At 43.2% G+C, this 20,819-nt stretch overlaps 1 protein-coding gene across 2 annotated transcripts in view; it reads left to right on the top strand.

Moving 5' to 3' along the window:
* Positions 1-4,787: 4,787 nt before the first annotated feature.
* TKTL1 (transketolase like 1) overlaps positions 4,788-20,819 on the top strand; it is a gene marked incomplete at its 3' end in the record, with an annotated part of 38,591 nt that continues 22,559 nt past the window's right edge. The window contains exons 1-6 of one of the 2 annotated variants that reach the window (XM_080719468.1): positions 4,788-4,870; positions 9,844-9,961; positions 15,211-15,308; positions 16,720-16,911; positions 16,991-17,118; positions 18,811-19,004. In XM_080719468.1, coding sequence (XP_080575594.1) covers positions 4,815-4,870; positions 9,844-9,961; positions 15,211-15,308; positions 16,720-16,911; positions 16,991-17,118; positions 18,811-19,004 — 786 coding nt within the window. In that variant the 5' untranslated portion in view covers positions 4,788-4,814. The remainder of the gene's footprint in view (positions 4,871-9,843; positions 9,962-15,210; positions 15,309-16,719; positions 16,912-16,990; positions 17,119-18,810; positions 19,005-20,819) is intronic. The other variant, XM_080719469.1, reaches the window with a different exon arrangement.

Raw genomic sequence — 20,819 nt, 5'->3', positions numbered from 1 at the left:
CAAAGAAAAGGAAGAATGCTTGCAAGGCTGAGGCAGATCACAGATTGGAAGCCAGCCTCAGCAACTTAGAGAGACCATGTTTCAAAATAAAAAAGGGCTGGAGTTATAGCTGAGAAGTAAAATGTCCCTGGGTTCAATACCCAGTACCAAAAGATAAAATACTAAAGAGCCAGGCATGGTAATGTGTCTATGTTCCAAGCTATGTGAAAGTCTGAGCCCAGGAGGTTGGGGCCAACCTAGACAACATAGGGAGACCCTGTCTCAAAAAAAGAAAAAAGCCAGGCGTGGTGGCGCACGCTTGTAATCCCCGCGCTTGGGAGGCAGAGACAGGAGGATCGCGCAGGTTCGAAGCCAGCCATGCTGGCTTAAGAGACCCTGTTTCCAAATAAAAAAGTATAAAATAGGTTTGAGAGTGTAGCCCAAAAAGGGTTCCATCCCCAGTACCACCAAAAAAAGAAAGAAAAAAGAAAATAGAAAATGAACAAAAAAAAAAAAGGAAGGAAAGGAGGAACAAAGATAAAATATCTGGGAAAATAGAAAATATAAAGTAGGATGTCAATAAAATGTTATTATTACTGGCTATATATCCTGTTCCTGGGAGATGGTGTTATATTGTAAATATACCAGTCCTCTACATATTATTAACCTACACATTACATGAAATCATAGTTAAAAGACCCAATGAGAATGTCTTTGTGTGGTACTGGGGGTACTGGGGATTGAACCCAGGGGCATTCCACCTCCAAGCTATACCCCCAGCCCTTTTTATTTTTTTTATCTTTGAAACAGGATCTTTCTAGATTGCTGAGTGCCCTGCTACATTGCTGAGACTGGCTTTGAACCTGTGATCCTCCTGTCTCAGCCTCCCAAGCACTGGTATTACAGGTGTGTTCTACCACACACAGTTGAGAATGTCTTAGGAATCAAAATGTATTTGAAAGAGAAAGTGCAAAAAACAGATAAGAAAAAAATATCTGTGGTACTGGGGATTGAACCCAGAGGCATTCTACCACTGAGGGACGTAACAAGCCCTTCTGTATTAAAATGGTATCACTAAGTCAAGCCTGGTGGTACATGTTTGTAATTCCAGTATCACAGGTTTGCTGCCAGCCTCAGCAACTTAGTGAGGCCCTATTTCAACATAAAAATAAATAAATAAAATAGGGCTGGAGGTGTAGCTCAGAGGTAGAATGCCCCTAGATTCAATCTCCAGTACCTCCTCCTTCTCTCTCTCTCTCTCTCTCTCTCTCTCTCTCTCTCTCTCTCTCTCTCTCTCTCTCACACACACACACACACACACACACACACTAAATAGGGCCAGAGGTATAGATGAGAGATAAAATGTCCCTGGGTTAAATCCCCAGTACCACACATACATACTAAGTTACCTGTGGCTGGCCTTGAACCTGAAATCCTCCTGGCTCACCCTCCCAAGTATTGGGATTATAGGCATGCACCACCAAGCCTGCTCAGCTAGGAATCTTTTGAAATATAACACTGAAACTGGATATGGTGGCTCATGCTTGTAATCCTAGTATTTAGGAGACTGAGACAGGAGGATCACAGGTTCAAGGACAGCCTCAGAAAGTAGTGAGACTCTCATCAACCTAGTGAGACCCCTGATTCAAAGTAAAAAAAAAAAAAAAAAAAAAAACTAGCCAGGCGTGGTGGTGCACGCTTGTAATCCCAGCATTTGGGAGGCTGGGACTGGAGGATCGCGGTTTGCAGACAGCCTCAGCTACTTAGTGAGGCCCTCTGAAACTCAGTGAGACCTGGTTTCAAAATAAAGAATAAAAAATAGGGCAGGGGGTGTAGCTCGGAGGTCAAATGCCCCTGGGTTCCATCCCCAGACCCGCAATAAATAAATAAATAAATAAATAAATAAATAAATAAAACTAAAATAGGACTGGGTATAAATCACAAGAAGAATGCTCCTGGATTAAATCCCCATTACCCCCCCACAAAATATATTATATAACACAATATTATATATTGTTATATATTATATATTGTTGAATGGAGTCTTATGAAAATGGGCTATTTGAAAAATATTAAGTTAGATTGCTACTTTACCTTATGTATTTTATTATGTATAATAAAGCCCATATAGCCAAGTGACCCATATAGTCAAGTGACCCTCCTGTTTCAGCCTCCCAAGTGCAGGGATTATATACTTGGGAGGCTGAGACAGGAGGGTCACTCAGGTTCAAAGCCAGCCTCAGCTACTTAGTGAGGCTCTCAGCAACTTAGTGAGACCCTGTTTCCAAATAAAATAGAAAATAGGTCTGGGAGTATAGTCCGAAGGTAGAAAGCCTCTGGGTTTCACCCTGAATACCACCAAAAATAAACAAATAAATAAATAAATAAAGCCCATATAAATAACAAAACATTTTTAAAACTATAAAAGTATTAAAAGGTTATAATAAAATCTTTAAATATTTTATAAGTTTTGTATGGAAAATACCTTTTTATTTTTGGAAGGAGGTACTGGGGATTTAACCCAAGGCATTCTATTTACAAGCTGCAACCCCAACCCCTTTTATTTTGGAAGAGGGTCTCATTAGGTAGCCAAGAGATTCACTAAGTTGCTGAGGCTGGGTGGAAGCTGCAATTCTCCTGTCTCAGCCTCCCATGTCCTGGGCTTATAGGTACACACCACCACACCTGGCCTCAAACCAAGTTAGGGTATGGCGGCACATGCCTGTTATCCCAGTACTTGGGAGGCTGAGACAGGAGGATCCCAGGTTCAAGGCCAGCTTCAGCAACTTAGTGAGACCCTGGTTCAAAATAAAAATAAAATAGGGCTGGGGGTGTAGCTCAGAGTTAGATGTCCATGGGCTTAATCCTCAGTACCACACACACACAAAAATACTAAAATGTTTTATGATCTTCTGTATGGAGAAGAAAAAGCCAAAGTTAAAAAAGGTGGCATTTGCCGGGCGTGGCGGCGCACGCTTGTAATCCCAGCATTTGGGAGGCTGAGACTGGAGGATCGTGGTTCACGGACAGCCTCAGCTACTTAGTGAGGCCCTTCCCAACTCGGTGAAACCCTGTTTCAAAATAAAGAAAAAAATTGGGCAGGGGGTGTAGCTCGGAGGTCAAATGCCTCTGGGTTCCATCCCCAGACCTGCAAAAATAATAAAATAAAATAAAATAAAATAAAAGGTGGCACTTAAGCCAGGCGTGGTGGCAAACACTTGTAATCTTCGAATTTGGGAGGCTGAGACTGGAGGATTGAAGATTTGCTGCCAGCCTCAGCAATTTAGTGAAATTCTGTTTCAAAACAAAATAGGGGTGGGGGTGTAGCTCAGAGGTAGCCCCTGGGTTCAATCCCCAGCTCTAAAAAAGAGGGGCATTTAGGCTTTGATTTAAACACATGATTTCTCAGCCAGGCGTGGTGGCATATGCTTGTAATCCCAGTGTTTGGGAGGCTGAGACAGGAGGATCACACAAGTTTGAAGCCAGCCTCAGCTACTCAGTGAGGCTCTCAGCAACTTAGTGAGACCCTGTTTCCAAATAAAATATAAAATAGGTCTGGGAGTATAGCCTAGAGGTAGAAAGCCTCTGGGTTCCACCCCCCAGTACCACCAAAAAAAAAAAAAAAAGCTAAAGGAAATTTGAAAAGGAGGAATTACAAATGATGGTGTGTGTATGGGGGGTGGGGTTCCAAACTACAAGGTGAACAGCAACTTGTAAATCAAAGCATTAAATGGTATTTTTTATCCACCAGAATGCCCAAAATTAAAAAGACCAACAAAACCCAGTGTTGATGATACAGGGACTGCAAATAGAAGAATAAATAGGTCCAGGGTTTTGTTTCACAATTTGGCAGCATCTATTATAATATTAAATGCGCATGCCTAATGGCATTCAGGTGACACTTTGGGGCTGTCACACAGCTATTGGGCATTTTTGGCCTACGTTGCACCACTTGGACTCCTCAGCCCGTGAACTTGGTTATACAGCTAGCAGCCATCTTAATTCGAGGAAGACTATCTAGAAGTCAGAGGAAAGGGGTCTCTGGGACTTCAGGGAGAGGCATTTCAGACAGAAAGTCTGTGCACCTTGTAATTAATGGATCTCAGACAATTCAGACTCCCTGCTCAGGTTACAGACTGGTGCTGGGCTAACACTACCTGGTGGTGGCGGTGGGGGAGGGGTTCGGAGGCTTGCCTTACAGAAAGTTCTAGAAGGAAAATGGCTTTCAAACCACGCGGTGTCTCAGGATGCCGAACCTGCCTTATCTTCTGCGAAACCTGCCTGGAGGTTGAGCTGCTACAGATGTGGGGTGGGAATCTGCAAATTTTGAGATTCCGGCAGGAACTGTTAAATAACTGGGACCGAAAGCCCATAGTCTCGACCTTACCACTGTAACTATTTTAACGCATGTGATTCGGCTATGTGTACGTTCTCCACGCACGAATCACCACCACCATCTAGTTCCAAAACATCTTTAGCGTCCCCAAAGGAAAGCCTGTCCGTGCCATCAAAGGGAGCCCGCATTTGACATCATAAGCACAAGAAAAGATGTAAAGAAGTGAAACTATTCTGCTTAAGTCACAGATGCAGGGGAGACGTGTTCACGGCGCGGGGACGGCAGCGGAGGAATCTTCACGTTGGCACACGCGCGGAGGGATCCACCCGCGGAGGGAGCGACCGCGCCCAGCGGTGCTGTGGTCCGTGAGGAGTCGGCGCTTCACCTCATTAGTCCTGCGCGCGCCACTGTGAGCGCAGCCATGTCGGACACGGAGGAGAACGCCTCGATGCTCGAAGAGGGCATGATTGACGAGAATACCCTGCAGGTGCTGCGAGACATGGCCAACCGCCTGCGCATCCGTTCCATCCGAGCCACCTGCGCCTCAAGCTATGGGTAAGACCCCCGCGTTGAAGGAAGGCTCGTCGGGGGAGAGTGGCCTCGAGGCCGGGAGGGAAAGGCCGCCATTTTCGGCGTGTTGGGCTGTTTGTAGGGGAAAAGGTTTCATCTGAGGCCCAATGTCCCGCGGGCCGGCCTCTGCCTAACCCCTTGACCAAATTGGGAGGCCTCGCCATTAGTAGAGAAGAATCTAGAATCTCAACCGTCGGGGGGGGGGGGGCAGGGCTCCCGGAATGGAATCGGGATGAACGCGATTTGCCTTTTAGGGGAAACCGGGGCTTCCTGTGTAAGCAGTTCCATTAGATGAGGGGGGGGCAGGGGCGGACCCTAACCCGATACTAGAGGGGTAAAGAAAGAATAGGAGGACTGAGGGTACAGTTGATGGCCAAGTTCTTGGTGGGGTTCCGAGAAGCCTCAGATTCGATCCTGAGCCTCTCAAAAACACAAAGACCCAAAGAACTTGGTTGGTGGGCGGGGCGTGGTGGCATATGCCTGGGATCCCAGGACTTGGGAGGCTGAGACCAAAAGAACACAGGTTTGAGGCCAGCCTCAGCCACTTAACAAAACCAGATTTCAAAGTAAAAAGTAAAATAGGGCCGGGCGTGGTGGAGCATGCTTGTAATCCCCACGCTTGGGAGGCTGAGACAGGAGGATCTCACCAGTTCAAAGCCAGCCTCAGCTACTTAGTGAGGTTCTCAGCAACTTAGTGAGACTGTTTCCAAATAAAATATAAAATAGGTCTAGGAGTGTAGCCTGCAGGTAGAAAAGCCCCTGGGTTCCACACTCAGTACCACCAAAAAAAAAAAAAAAATCTAAAATAGAATAGGGCTGGTGATGTAGCTCAGAAATAGAATGTCCCAGGGTTCAGTCTGCAGGAAAGAAAGAAAGTGTTGGAGAGTAATCCGAGTATAAATGGGCATTTGGGTTTGGGTTTGCTAATATTTTGTTGATGATTTTGTTGTATCAGTATTCATCAGGGTAGTTATTAATGTGCAGTTGTTTGCTTGTTGCTCTTTTCACCTTAAAGCAGTGGTTTTTTAGACAGGTGTGGTAGCGCACACTTGTAATCCCAGTGCTGTAAAATAACTTTTGTGTCAGAGTAATGCTGGCTTCAGAGAATAAGTTTTGAACGGGTTCCAGATTTTTTGTTTATTTGTTTTTTGTTTTTGTTTTTGTTTTGCTTTGGTACTGGGTATTGAACCCAGGGGCTTTTTTTTTTTTTTTTTTAACCGTTGAGCGACATCTCCAGCCCAATTTTATTTTATTTTATTTTATTAATTTATTTATTTTTGGTGGTACTGGGGTTCCTGGAAACCCTTTTACCCCCGGGTTACACTCCCAGACCCATTTTATATTTTTATTTGGAAACGGGTCTCTTAACCCAGCGAGGCTGGCTTCGAACCTGCGCAATCCTCCTGTCTCCACCTCCCAAGTGCGGGAATTAAAAGCGTGCGCCTGGGAATGGAACCCAGGGGCATTCGACCCCAAGCTACACCCCCTGCCTTATTTTTTATCCTTTATTTATTTATTTATTTTGGTTATACTGAGGTTCCTGGAAACCCTTCTACCTCCGGGCTACACTCCCAAACCTATTTTATATTTTTTATTTGGAAACAGGGTCTCTTAAGCCAGAGAGGCTGGCTTTGAACCAGCGCCGATCCTCCTGTCTCTGCCTCCCAAATGCTGGGATTATAGCTGTGCACCACCACACCCAGATAATTAACTTTGTAGTACTGAGGGATTGAACCTAAGGTCATTCTACCTCCAAGCTACACCCTGGCCTTTTTATTTTTGAAACTAGGTCTCACTAAATTGATGAGTCGCACTAAGTTGCTGAGACTGTCCTTGAATCTGCAATCCTCCTGTTTCCGCCTCTTAAGTACTAGGGTTATGACATGCATCACTATGCCCAGCTGGCTTTGTAAATTTTTTTGTGTGTGTGTGGTACTGTGAGTGGAACCCGAGGGCTTTTCTACCTCCAGGCTATACGCCCAGACCTGTTTTATACTTTATTTGGAAACAGGGTCTCACTAAGTTGCTAAGAGCATCACTAAGTAGCTGAGGTTGGCTTCAAACCTGTGCAATCCTCCTGTCTCAGCCTCCCAAGCACTGGGATTACAAGCGTGTGCCACCATGACCGGCTTTGGGTTTGTAAAATTTTTTTTGGTGGTACTGGGGTTCCTGGGAACCTTTCTACCTCCGGGCTATACTCCCAGACCTATTTTTATACTTTTTTATTTGGAAACAGGGTCTCTTAAGCCAACAAGGCTGGCTGCAAACCTGTGTGATCCTCCTGCCTCCGCCTCCCAAGCATAGAGATTACAAGCATACGCCACCACGCCCGGTGGCTTTGTAAAATTTTAAAAATGTGTTTGCAACTCTAAATGTCCTACTTGGCACTTTTTTGCTGCATTTTCTAAGCTTTGGGTTTTGTGGTATTGTCTTTGTCTCTAGTTTCTAATCTTTGTAAGTTTTTTTTTACCCTTTTGTTGTGTAAGAATGTGTTGTTTCATTGCCACAAATCAAATTTTATTCATTTCTTTGTTTTATTGTTCTTAACTTATTTTTTTCAGGGATTTTTTGTTTGGTGTTTTTGTTTGTTTTTTCTTTTTTTGTCTTTTGGTCATTTTGATATTTGTGATCCAACCCAGGGTGTTGTGCTTGCAAGGCAAGTGCTTTGCTACTGAGCTGTATCACAGCTCCATTGTTTATGTGTGTGTGTGGTAGTGGAGATTAAACCCAAGTGCATTCTACCTTTGAGGTATACCCCAGCCCTATTTTATTCTTCATTCTGAAACAGGGTCTCACTAAGTTATGGAGGGCCTCACTAAGTAGCAGAGGCTGGCTGTGAACTTGTAATCCTCTTGTCTCAGCCTCCCAAGTACTAGAATTACAAGCATGTGCCACCACACCCAACTTTCTATTTCTTTTTATTTCTAATTTCATATAATTTAGATGCTCAGAAAAAATATTTAGAATGACTTTATTTATTTATTTGCAGTACTGGGGATTCAACCCAGGGGCATTCTACCTCTGAGCTGCATCCCCAATCCTTTTTTTTTTATTCTTTTTTTTTCTTGGTGGTAGTACTGGGGTTCCTGGAAACCCTTCTACCTCCGGGCTATATTCCCAGACCTATTTTATATTTTTTTATTTGGAAACAGGGTCTCTTAAGTCAGGGAGGCTGGCTTCGAGAACCTGCGTGATCCTCCTGTCTCTGCCTCCCAAGCATGCACCACCACCCCTGGCTTATTCTTTATTTTTGAAATAGGGTCTCATTAAGTTGCAGAGGGCCTTATTAAGTAGCTAAGGCTGGCCTTGAACCTGTGATCCTCCTATCTCAGCCTCCCAAGTACTGAGATTATAAGGGTATACCACCATACCTGGCTTAGAATGTCTTTGTAAAAAAAAATCTTGCCCTGGAACCTGGGCTATATTAAAAGGACAATGTGGACCTGGGTGTGGTGGTATATCCTGTAGTCCTAGTACTAAGGAGGGTGAAGTGGAAGTATTGCTTGAACCCAGGAATTTGAGTTCAGTATAGTGATATCTCTGTCTCAAAGAGAAAAAAAAAGCCAGGACCCAGGTGTGGTGGCACACGTTTGTAATCCCATTTGGGAGGCTGAGACAGGAAGATCGCAGTTGGAGGACAGCCTCAGCTATTTAGTGAGGCCTTCTGCAGTTTAGTGAGACCCTGTTTCAAAATGAATAAAAAGTCGGGGTGGGGGTATACCTCAGAGGTATAGCACCCTAGCACCGCAAAAAAAAAAAAAAAAGCCAGACATGGTGGTCTATGCCTGTAATCCCAGTACTTGGTAGGCAGAAACAGGAGGATCACAGGTTTGAGGCAAGTCTCAGCAACTTTAGTGAGGCCCTGTTTAAAAATAAAAGAGCTGAGGGTGTAGTTGAGAGGTAGAATGTCCCTGAGGTTAATCCACAGTACCAAAAAAGGGAGGGGTACAACATGGTTACATTTAAGACTCATATTTATTTTTATTTTTATTTTTGATTTATCTCTGCATTTTATTTACTCAGGTTCTATAAAAATATGAACAGATTTTACAATTAGACCTTACATAGAAGTTGAAAACAGAACTAAAAAGTCAAATAACTTTTTCTCCCTTTTGTTTTGCCAAGGAAATAAAAAATATGTCTTGGTGTGCATGTATTTTTTTTTCCCAGATAAAACCACCATTAGTCTTAATGACAAGGTCCCCTATGTACCTAAAGAAACATATGATTCAGTAGAACATAGAAAGGGGTGTAAATAAAACATATATACTATAACTAAATAGTTACTTGGCCATGTGAATTTCTCAATCTTTCACCATTTACTTTCTTTTAAAATGTTATTTTAGGCCGGGCGTGGTGGCACATGCTTGTAATCCCCGAGTTTGGGAGGCGGAGACAGGAGGATCACACAGGTTCAAAGCCAGCCGTGCTGGCTTAAGAGACCCTGTTTCCAAAAATAAAATAGATCTGGGAGTGTAGCTCGGAGGTAGAAGGGCTTCCAGGAACCCTAGTACCACCAAAAAAAAAAAAATGTTATTTTAGGTAATAGAATGGGACCTGCATGACATTTGTGTTAAGTGATGCTCCTGAAATTTCCTTAGTTGGTGGCAGTACTACAGATGAAATTACACAAGGGAGAAATTGCTCGAGTTAAGAGTCATGAAGTGAACTTGCCCCAAACACATGGTGCTCTCAACAGAAGGAAGGGGGTTAGTCTCAAAGTGTCTTGCTATACGCAGAGAAAGAAGTTATTAGATTACTGAGCTTTTAAGTGGCCTTCAGAGCAAAGAGTTGGAGGCTGGCACTGCATCCTTCATCCTTGGCTTTGATTATTTGGGGCAGGGAGAAATGCTGCTTCTGATCCAAGGAAACCATGTGCAGAAAGTCAGCCTCATGTGTAGTGTTCCTCAGGAGTCACTTGCCTCTGAGAAATGACTTGTGATGTATTTGCCTTTCAGCCACCCCACATCATGCAGCAGTGCTGCTGAGATCCTGTCTGTGCTCTTCTTCCACACAATGAGATATAAGCAAACAGATCCAGAAAGCCCGGACAATGACCGATTTGTCCTTTCAAAGGTATGTTGCAGGGGAGCCCTGGGCCTGCTCTGGTATTTACTCTTTAATTCATTTTTAAAAGGCACCATTTTGGCCCTGTTGATTATTTTGAGTCTTCTTTCTTTGCATCATAAGAATCTAAAAGTTGTTCTAGTGAGGTCCATGCATGTCACTTGGAGGTAAGTAATACACATGGGAGGAAGGATGGTTTGTGGCAGCTGGTCATTCTTTTGGTGGTGGTACCTTCCCTCACTCCATCTAACACTATAGCCCTTCTTAGAAGGGTCATTGTATTCTCATACTCTCTGCTGCCTTGGCAAGTGATATCTGTAAACCCAACATGCTGAACCTGGGGGAAATTAAGTGTGACTTGGAGAGATACATCCCACCCCTCTCATCAGCTTTGTCTTCCACCTCTTTGAAGATCTTCCTTGACATTATTAGAATACTTTCTCATTAGACTAGGTACAATACCAGCTACTTCTGGATATTTGGGACAGGAAAAACACGTTTAAAGATTAAAGAAAAGCTGAGTAGCCAAGCGCAGTGGCACTCTTGTAATCCCAGCATTTGGGAGGCTGAACAGGAGGATCGCGGTTCGCGCATAGCCTCAGCTACTTACAAAAGCCCTTTGCAACTCAGTGAGACCCTGTTCCAAAATAAAGAATAAAAAATAGGGCTGGGGGTGTAACTCAGAGATAGAATACCCCTGGGTTCCACCCCCAGTACCAGAAAGAAAAAAAAAGCCAAGCATGGTGACATACACCTGTAATCCCAGTACTTTGGAGGCTGAGACAGGATGATCGCAGGTTCAATACCAGCCTCAGGAACTTAGCGAGACTCTCAGCAACCTAGTGAGACCCTGTTTTAAAACAAAAACTAAGAAGGGGCTGAGGTTGTGTCTAAGACATAGAATGCCCCTGAGTTCAATTCTTAGTTATATGTGCCTATGTGTGCAGGCACACACAGTATCTGATAATACACTTTGATGATATCTGATAGTATACTTTGTCCCAAAGCAAACTATTTATTTATTTACTTATTCACTTATTTCGTGGTACTAGGGATTGAACCCAGTGGGGTTCTACCTTTGAGCTACAACCCCAGCCCTTTTTATTTCTGATTATGAAACAGTCTCACTGAATTTCAACATGGTGGGCAATGCTTCTCTCTTAGCTTCCCAAGTACTGGAATTGTAGTCATGAACCACCATTCCTGACTCCAAAGCAAATAGTTAAAATCCTGGTATACTATGTCCAAATAGAAATACTAGATGAGGGCAGGAGGACATATTTTAAAGATAAAATCATACTACGGGCATTGCTAAAGTACCTAGAGGTCAAAATCATGATCCTTGTCTTGGTATCTGAAACATAATCTCAAATGGTTTGCCAAAAAAATGTTTTTAACTGGGCATGGTGGCACATGCTTGTAATCCCAGTACTTGGAAGACTGAGACAGGAGGATCCCAGATTCATGGCCAGCTTCAGCTACTTAGTGAGACCCTCCACAACTTAGTGAGACCCTGTTTCAAAATAAAGAATCAAAAATAGGGCTGAGAGTGTGACTCAGAGGTAGAATGCCCCTGGGTTCAATCCCCAGTACCACAAATAAGTAAAAAAATAGTTAGTGGAAGTTAAGCATGGGGGCACACACTTTAATCCCAGTTCTTGGGAGGCTGAGACAGAAGGATGGCAGATTCACAGCCAGCCTTAGCTACTTAAGTGCTCTCCAACTTAGTAAGACCCTGTTTCAAAATAAAGAATCAAACATAGGGCTGGGGATGTAGTTCAGAGGTAGAATGCCCTGGGTTCCATTCCTAGTACTGCAAAAATTTCTGTATGTGTGTAAAGAGGGAGATAGGGTAAATGTGGTACATTGGTAAGCACTGATGAATTAAGGTAAAGGGTATATGGAAATTCACTGTACTGGTCTTACAACTTGTCTGAAAACTTGAACATTTACAGTAAAAATGGAAGCTGGGCGTGGTGGCACATGCTTATAATCCCAGCATTTGGGAGGCTAAGACAGGAAGATCACAGTTTGCAGACAGCCTCAGCTACTTACCGAGGCCTTGGGCAACTCAGTGAGACCCTGTTTCAAAAATTTTAAAAAGGCCAGGCGTAGTGGCACATGCTTGTAATCCCAGTACTTGGGAGGCTGAGACAGGAGGATTATGCAGGTTCGTAGCCAGCCTCAGCTACTTAGTGAGGCTCTCAGCAACTTAGTGAGACCCTGTTTCCAAATAAAATAGAAAATAGGTCTGGGAGTGTAGCCTAAAGGTAGAATGCCTCTGGGTTCCATCCCTAACAACACACACACACACACACACACACACACACACACACACACACACAGACTAAGCCAGGCATGGCAGCGCACACTTGTAATCCCAGCACTTGGGAGGCTGAGACAGGAGGATCACACAGGTAGAAAAAGCCCCTGGGTTTCACCCTCAGTACCACAAAGAGAAAGACTAAACCATAGGGCTAAGGGTATAGCTTAGAAGTAGAATGCCCCTGGGTTCCATCCCTATAATAATAATAATAATAATAATAATAATAATAAATAATAGGGCTGGGTGCCCCTGGGTTCAATCTCCAATACCATTAAATAAAAATTAGTGCTTAGCTGGGTGTGGTGATACACGCTTATAATCCCAGCGCTTGGGAGGCTGAGACAGGAGGATTACACAGGTTCGAAGCCAGCTTCAGCTACTTATTGAGGCTCTCAGCAACTTAGTGAGACCCTGTTTCCAAATAAGTATAAAATAGTTCTGGGAGTATGGCCTGAAGGTAGAAAATCCCCTGGGTTCTACCCTCCATACCACAAAAAATAATGCTTAGACTATCATTAGATATTACAACTTTTGCTGTCAGTATAATTAGATTTAAATGGACTTCCCAGTATATTCATCAGATAAGGGCAAAGAGAAAAATACAAGCAGCATAGTCCCTGGTGATTTTGACTAGAAATAAAGTAAATGGATACATTATAAGCAAGAGCAGTCAGGACCTTCACCATTGGTGCTCTTGAGGCTCTAGGGCTGCCCACAAGCAACCATATCTTTAGTGTGTCTCATGTAGAATACACTGTGTTAGACAGCCACATGCTGTGGCCTGGCCTCGTCACTCACTATCATGTTCTTGGATTCCCTCACAATTGTCATCGCACTGAGGGTTTCTGGGCTAGAGGTACTTGTTATTTTTCATCTTGCGTCACACTTTACAGCCAGGAAGAAGCAGGATCAGTCTGAGTGTCGATCTCACACATGATCCATGGCATTGTAGGGCATTTGTTCCAAGAGCTCACAAGACAGCTGGGACCCAAAGCTTGTTTACAGGACTGAGGAGGAGGAGCCATGGAGAAGAGGACAAAGCCAGAGACCTGGTTAGAAGTAACTTCAGTTCTGCTAGACTAGAGATACAAAACTGAAAGGGAATTGCTGAGGACATGTGGAGAATGTCAGGAAAAGTCAGAAAAGTACACAGAGATTCAAATAAAGAATATGAGCCAGACGTGGTGGCGCACGCTTGTAAACCCTGTGCTTGGGAGGTGGAGACAGGAGGATCACACAGGTTCAAAGCCAGCCGTGCTGGCTTAAGAGACCCTATTTCCAAATAAAAAGTATAAAATAAGTCTGGGAGTATATCCCAGAGGTAGAAGGGTTTCCAGGAACCCCAGTACCACAAAAAAAAGAATATGAGAGTAACAAGTGTCCTTTGTCTATCCAAGGTATTGATAAGCACGCACTGGTACATAGATAGCATGTTCAGTGGGACTGAGCATTCTGGAACCAAGTAAAATGGAGAGGGGACAGAGTGCTAGTTGAAAGAGAATCGTCCAGGCCGGGCGTGGTGGCGCACGCTTGTAAACCCCATGCTTGGGAGGCAGAGACAGGAGGATCACTCAGGTTCAAAGCCAGCCGCGCACGCTGGCTTAGGAGACCCTGTTTCCAAATAAAAATGAAAAATAGGTCTGGGAGTGTAGCCCGGAGGTAGAAGGGCTTCCAGGAACCTCAATACCACCAAAAAAAAAAAAAAAAAGAAAGAAAGAGAATCGTCCAGAAAAACCTCCATAATGGTGTTTGAGTAGCAATGTAGAAGAGGTGAGAGAGTGAACTGTGCTCCTATCTAGGATAAGCACTCGGGTAGAGGGAGTGGCAAGTGCTAAGGCTGAGGCAGACATCTATTTTCCCATTGTGTTCAAGAGCCAGCAAGAAGGGCATGGTTCCCTGAGTGATGGGTGGATGGGTAGGAAGAGGGCTGAAGTGGACAGGTCAGTGCAAGGATGTGGACAGTTAGCAGAGATGTACTGTGCTGGCTTAAGTTTTAACCAGCTCCCCTTGGTGTCTGGGTTAAGAGTGGCTATAGGGAGAGGCAGGGGATGTTGGTGGTCAGGCTGATGTAGCAGTAGAAGTTATTAAATAAATTCAGTGTATCTGGAAGCTCAGGAACAGGGCATCTCCCACCAGAGCAGCAGTCCTTTGGCATGCCCTTTGGGCCCTCTAAGGACCATATTCTTTCCATGGGACAGAGGTAACATAGTGTATGCAAACTGGACATAGCAGATAGGCTGCGGAGTGGTGGGGGAAAATTATTCACTTTCTAGCATCAGCATTCCTAGACGACTGCTTCTAAACTCTCAGTTGCTCTGAGTTGTACAAACCAGGGAACTCACAAAATTTAGTGTTTGGGTGTCTCTGTCTCTGTCTGTCTCCCCACCCCCCCAGTACCGCCAAAAAATAAAAAAGTTAAAAAAAAAGAAAACAGTCTCACTAGTTTGCTGAGTGCCTCACTAAATTGCTGAGACTGTCCTTGAACCTGTGATCCTCCAGGCTCAGACTCCTGAGATTGGATTACAAGTATAAACCATGATGCCCAGATCTTGGATTTCTATTCAAGAACCTATATTCTCCAAAAGATCAACTTTGTATATGGCTTGAGAAAGGGCCTTGTGAAAATGCTTTACATTTTCTGCTTTGCACTTTGTGTTCCTCCTCTGTGTTCCCAAAGCTCAAATCACCCTCATTGCACGATGCAATCACCTCAGTTTCCAGACCACAGTAGGCAATGGGCTTGACCCATGGTCCATTTATTGATCTCAGACTTGAAGTGCATGTGGGTATAGCAAACAGTATTCACTCAGCTGGGAAATAGGGGTCATTCTGACAGGACACTGCCATAAGTCTGTAGGAATAGCCTTCTCTCAACACTGGACACCACACTGAAACCTATTCCTGGGTTCATTTGGCCCCTCTTCTCTTACAGAAATTGTCGTTTGTTGATATGGCAACAGGATGGCTTGGGCAAGGACTGGGCATTGCATGTGGGATGGCCTATACTGGAAAGTACTTCGATCAGGCCAGGTAAGGCACTTAACCAAATCCTCTTATAGCCCTATCCTCTCACTTTGACTTTGTAGTTCATTAGTTTGGGAAGCTAGAGATGGTTTTGAAAGTCTTGTTTACCAAGTATTAAGCAGTAAAGAAATCATGTTTGTGGAAAAACTGTTCAAGAATCTCTGGTTAGGATCCAAGTAGTCGCTACAGTATAGGCCCTGGTGTATAATGCTAGTCTTCCTGAGAGAGAGCTCTGTGTTTTCCATTTCTCCTGAACTTCACTGTAGAATGAACACATGTATGTATTTGCCTTTTAATTAGATGCCTTAAATGTTAATAACAGTTTTTCTGAGTTGGTTCCCCCCTTTTTAAGACAAACAGATCAATCTCTTTGTTGTGGGGCCTATGCTCAGCTGCTGGTGGTGTTGGAAGCAGGACCTCAACAATTTACCTGGTCCCAGAAGTTCCTACTGCCCTCTACTGTACACAAAAGGCATGAGTCAAGAGTACCTTAGGTTCAGTTTCTCCAGAATGGGGAGCTTCACTCTCCGTGGGTCTCAGTATAGCCACCTAGCTCCTTGGTGTAGGGAAAATCCCCAAAGAGCTGGTCCTAGTTCTAACACACGACTCTGGAAGTGCTTCATTTTGCTTTCTTACTCTGCTCCATTTCCCACAGGGCTGCTGAAGTTTTTCATCTTTGGTTTTCTCTCTTAGCTCTTATCCTGGGGTTAATAACTGTTTTAAACTTAAAACATTTTAGGTCTGGAATATGTTTCATTGTAGGTCTGGAATATGTTTTATTGTATAAGTATTTCATATTGTCTCTGTTGCAGAAAAATATGCTGCTTACAACAGAACATAAGCTCCTAAGGTAGAAAATTTTAATTTTTAGGATTATTGTAAAAGAAATAAGATCAGAAATATAAGGTGGGAGGGAGGGAAATGGGGATGACAGGCACCAAGAGCATGTGCATGTATACCATTGTCAATATGATTTACATTAGGATGTGAGTCTATAATGCATCAATAAAAGCACACAAAAATAAAAAATACAAGGTGGCAGTGCTTAAAAATGAAACTTACTAAGAAATGGTAAATTTTGTTTGGGTATATCAGGGAAATGCTTTCTTCCCATTCTCCTATTGTCATCTTGCTTGCTGATTGGAAGAAGCAGCAGAAGCAGCTAAAAAGTCTTACCACTGGAATGAAAAAGCTAGCCAAAGGTGAAGCCCATCCCCTGAGGCCTGAGCTTTTAGAGCTTTATTTCCTCAGCCTCTGAGCTCGCACAAAATAGATGAAGAAAAATAGTCTTAAGGACCTGATGTTCTGAAGCAGCTTCTCTAATCTTCAGTCTATTCCTTTGTCTTTAAAATGCATTTGCTTGAGTGGTCCAGGTAATTGCCCAATAGCATCCTAAATCTTTCTTGGCTTATTTCAGCTACCGAGTGTTCTGCCTCCTTGGAGATGGTGAGTCCTCAGACGGCTCTGTCTGGGAGGCATTGGCCTTCGCTTCCCAATACAGTTTGGACAATCTTGTGGTGATCTTTGATGTGAACCGCCTGGGACATGGTGGCACCCTGCCTCTCGAGCACTGCATAGAGGTCTATCAGAAGCGCTGCGAAGCTTTTGGGTAACCATGCCTTTTCTTGCTTTACCTTCTTTCTCTTCTGCTCCCCTTCATCCTGGTAATCTGGCATCTTCATTGACAGGTGGAATACTTACGTGGTGGATGGCCGTGATGTGGAGGCACTGTGCCAGGTGTTCTGGCAAGCAGCTCAAGTGAAAAGCAAGCCAACTGCCATAGTTGCCAAGACCTTCAAGGGCCGGGGCATGCCAAGTAAGTGTTTCTTTCCTGTTGCTGGGTATTTAGAACCTCTGTCTGAGCCGGGCATGGTGGGGCATGCTTGTAATCCCAACACTTGGGAGGCTGAGACAGGAGGATCGCACAGGTTCAAAGCCAGCCTCAGCTACTTAGGCTCTCAGCAACTTAGTGAGACCCCGTTTCCAAATAAAATATAAAATAGGTCTGGGAGTATATCCCGGAGGTAGAAAGCCCCTGGGTTCCACCCCCAGTTACATACACACACACACACACACACACACACACACACACACAATAATATTAATAGGCCGGGTGTGGTGGCGTACACTTGTAATCCCTGCGCTTGGGAGGCTTGAGACAGGAGGATCACACAGGTTCGAAGCCAGCCCTCAGCTATTTAGTGAGGCTCTCAGCAACTTAGTGAGACCCTGTTTCCAAATAAAATATAAAATAGGTCTGGGAGTATAGCCCAGAGGTAGAAAGCCTCTGAGTTCCACCCCCAGTACCACAAATAATAATACCAGAACCTCTGTCTGCACAGCACAAGAGGCAGAAGAAGGCTTAGATTGGCCACATGGATGCCTTCCTTAGTGAACAGGGGTAATGCCCGCAACACATGCTTGAGGCTCATTTTCTCTCTTGCTCTCACTAGATAACATGTCTGATTAAGGTAAGTGAGGAAGGCCAAACTCCTAACAAGAGTGATTATCTGCCTGTGTGAGGGAATGGCTAGTCCATCAGAGAGCTAACAAGGAATGATTCTCACTGTTAGTAGAATCAGAAAGTATGTTGTGTGTATAGGCAGGCCTGTGAATAAGTGTGTGCGCATATACCTGTGTGTGTGTGCGTGTGTGTGTGGAAGCTGGGCCAAGATCATCTAGAAGAACACACAGGAACTTAGTAAAGCATTGCCTCTGGAAATGGCAGCTGTGGAACTGGGGGCTAGAAGAAGGAATTTCAAAAACCTAACTTTATACACATTTTAAGGCTATTGTCCAAAATTGTTCATCTCAAGTTTAAACCATTGCAAAGGGTGTGTTAGTTTTTTTAACTACTAATATAAACATTCTAAAACTTCTATGACTCCTCCTGAAAATATGATCTTACTTTGTTAACTCCAGTTTGGTAAATTAACAGATTTCTTGAAGTGTCTCTGGAAGAACAGTGGATATTGTCCTTGACTCTGTCTCTCCCTTATGTGCCCCTCCTACATATATCTATTCCCTTCAAGTATATCATAAAATGTGTTGCTTCCTCCCCATCACAATTGCCACGACTTGCCAAGCTCCTGTCATCTCTCCTGAACCACAGTAGCTTCAGGAGGAGTCTGTCCACTTGTAGCTGATTTCCTTCTAAGCAGTATGAATACTGCTACCATAGTAATATTTCTGCAGTATGTCTGAGCATTCACTTCTCCTACTCTAACCCAAATGCCTTATCATAGCCAAGAATGGCATTCTCTGCAGTCTCACCCTGCCTTTCTAGCCTCATCTCCTTCATTCTTCCATTTACCAGCACATGGGCCAATGGTCCCCTAAAAGTTCACATGGCCTTTGATCAGGCTATTCTTTCTGACTCCAATATCATCCCAACCCCTCTATTCCAGGTTCTTATTCCTGAGTCCTAGACTTTCATCTTTTTTGTTAGAATATCTTTCAGGTGACGTAAATATTTGGAATGAATGGCGTTTGTTTGTTTGTTTTGCAGATGTTGAAGATGCAGAAAGTTGGTATGGAAAGCCAATGTCAAAGGAAAGAGCAGATGCAATTATCAAATTAATTGAGAGTCAGATACAGACCAACAGGAGCCTTATACCACAACCACCTATTGAGGACTCACCTCAAGTCAACGTTGAGGATATAAAAATGACCTCTCCACCTGCTTACGAAGTTGGCGATGTGGTAGGCAAAAACGTGGATAATTGACTAAAAGTCATGTACATAAACATGCTTTCTCTTTTTTTTCTTTTTTCCTAAATATATAGGATCCTTCATTTATCCTGATATCAGTGGGTAAACCAGTTATTAAATAGTGTGACATTTACTTAATCATTAAAAGAGGAAAGATGGGCCAGGCGTGGTGGTGCACGCTTGTAATCCCCGTGCTTGGGAGACTGAGACAGGAGGATCACACAGGTTCGAAGCCAGCCTCAGCTACTTAGTGAGGCTCTCATCAACTTAGTGAGACCCTGTTTCCAAATAAAATATAAAATAAGTCTGGGAGTATAGCCCGGAGTTAGAAAGCTTCTGGGTTCCGCCCCCAATACCACCAAAAAAAGAGAGGAAAGATGGGTTCACTTTCTTTTTAAAAAATGTTTATTTAGCCCTTCCCTAATTCCTTCCCTATTCCCTACCCCCTCCCTTCTTCTCATGTTTGGCTTAGTGATTGACTTTGATATGTTTGTAAATGTACATCATGTACATTAGGGAATTTTTCTCTTCCTCCTTCCCATCCCCCTCAGTTAGGTTGCCTTATTTGCTCATCTGTAGTATCTCCTTCTTCATCTAGAGTTCCTCCTATGACCCACTTTATCCCTAGCTTCCACATATTAGGGAGAGCATCCAATATCTTATTTTTTGTGACTAACTAATCACTTAGCATAATGTTCTCCAGTTCCATCCATTTCCCTGTAAATGACATAATTGTGTTTTTCTGTTTTTCTTTATGGCCAAGTAAAATTTCATTGTGTACATATCCCATAGTTTTGTAATCCATTCATCTGTTGATAGACATCTTAGCTGGTTCCATAGTTGGGCAATTGTGAATTGTGCAGCTATGAACATAGACATGCATGCATTAGTTTGGTAGTTTGGTTTCCATTCTTTTGGGTAGGTACCCAGAAGTGGTATTGCTGGATCATATGGTAAGTTCATTCCCATTTTTCTAAGGATCCTCCATATTGTTTTCCAAAGTGGTTGTACTAATTTGCAGTCCCACCAACAATGTACTAGAGTTTCCACTTTTCCACATCCTGTCTTATCCTCCCAAATGTTGGGATTACAAGCATGTGCCACCATGTCTGGCTTGTTTTTCCCCATTTAATATGATGTTGGCTGTGGGTCTATTGTAGATTGCCTTTATGATGATGAGGTATGTTCCTTCTATTACAACTCTCTGTAGTGCTTTTAGCATAAATGGATGTTGGATTTTGTCAAATGCTTTTCCAGTGTCTATTGAAATGATCATAGGATTTTTGTCTTTGGTTCTGTTTATATGATGAATTACATGGATTGATTTTCGTATGTTGAACCAGCCTTGCATTCCTGGGATGAGCCCTACTTGATTATGGTATTTTCTTAATGTGGTTTTGAATGCATGTTGCTAGTGTTTCATTTAGCAGTTTTGCATCCAAGTTCATCAATGATATAGGCCTGTAGTTTTCCTTTCTTGAACTGTCTTTATTCAGTTTGGGTATTAATTTGATGTTGGCTTCATAGAATGTATTTGGGAGAGTCCCGTTTCTTTTTATTTCACAAAATAGATTGAGTAGTATTAGGATTAGCTCTTCTATAAAGGTTTTATAAAATTCACTTGGGAAACCATCTGGTCCTGGGATTTTCTTTTATGGTAGTCTCTTTATTGCTGCTTCAATATCTTTGATTGCTATTGGTTGGTTTAAATTTTCTATATCTTCTTGACTCCATTTAGGAAGCTTGTATTTATCAAGAAAGCTGTCAATTTCTTCCAGATTTTGGATATTTTTTGAAATATAGTTT

The sequence above is a fragment of the Muscardinus avellanarius genome (genome assembly GCF_963383645.1).
Source record: "Muscardinus avellanarius genome assembly, chromosome: X".
NCBI lineage: Eukaryota > Metazoa > Chordata > Mammalia > Rodentia > Gliridae > Muscardinus > Muscardinus avellanarius.
Note: the sequence above shows the minus strand (reverse complement) of the source record. Positions and strands in the feature narration are given on the sequence as shown.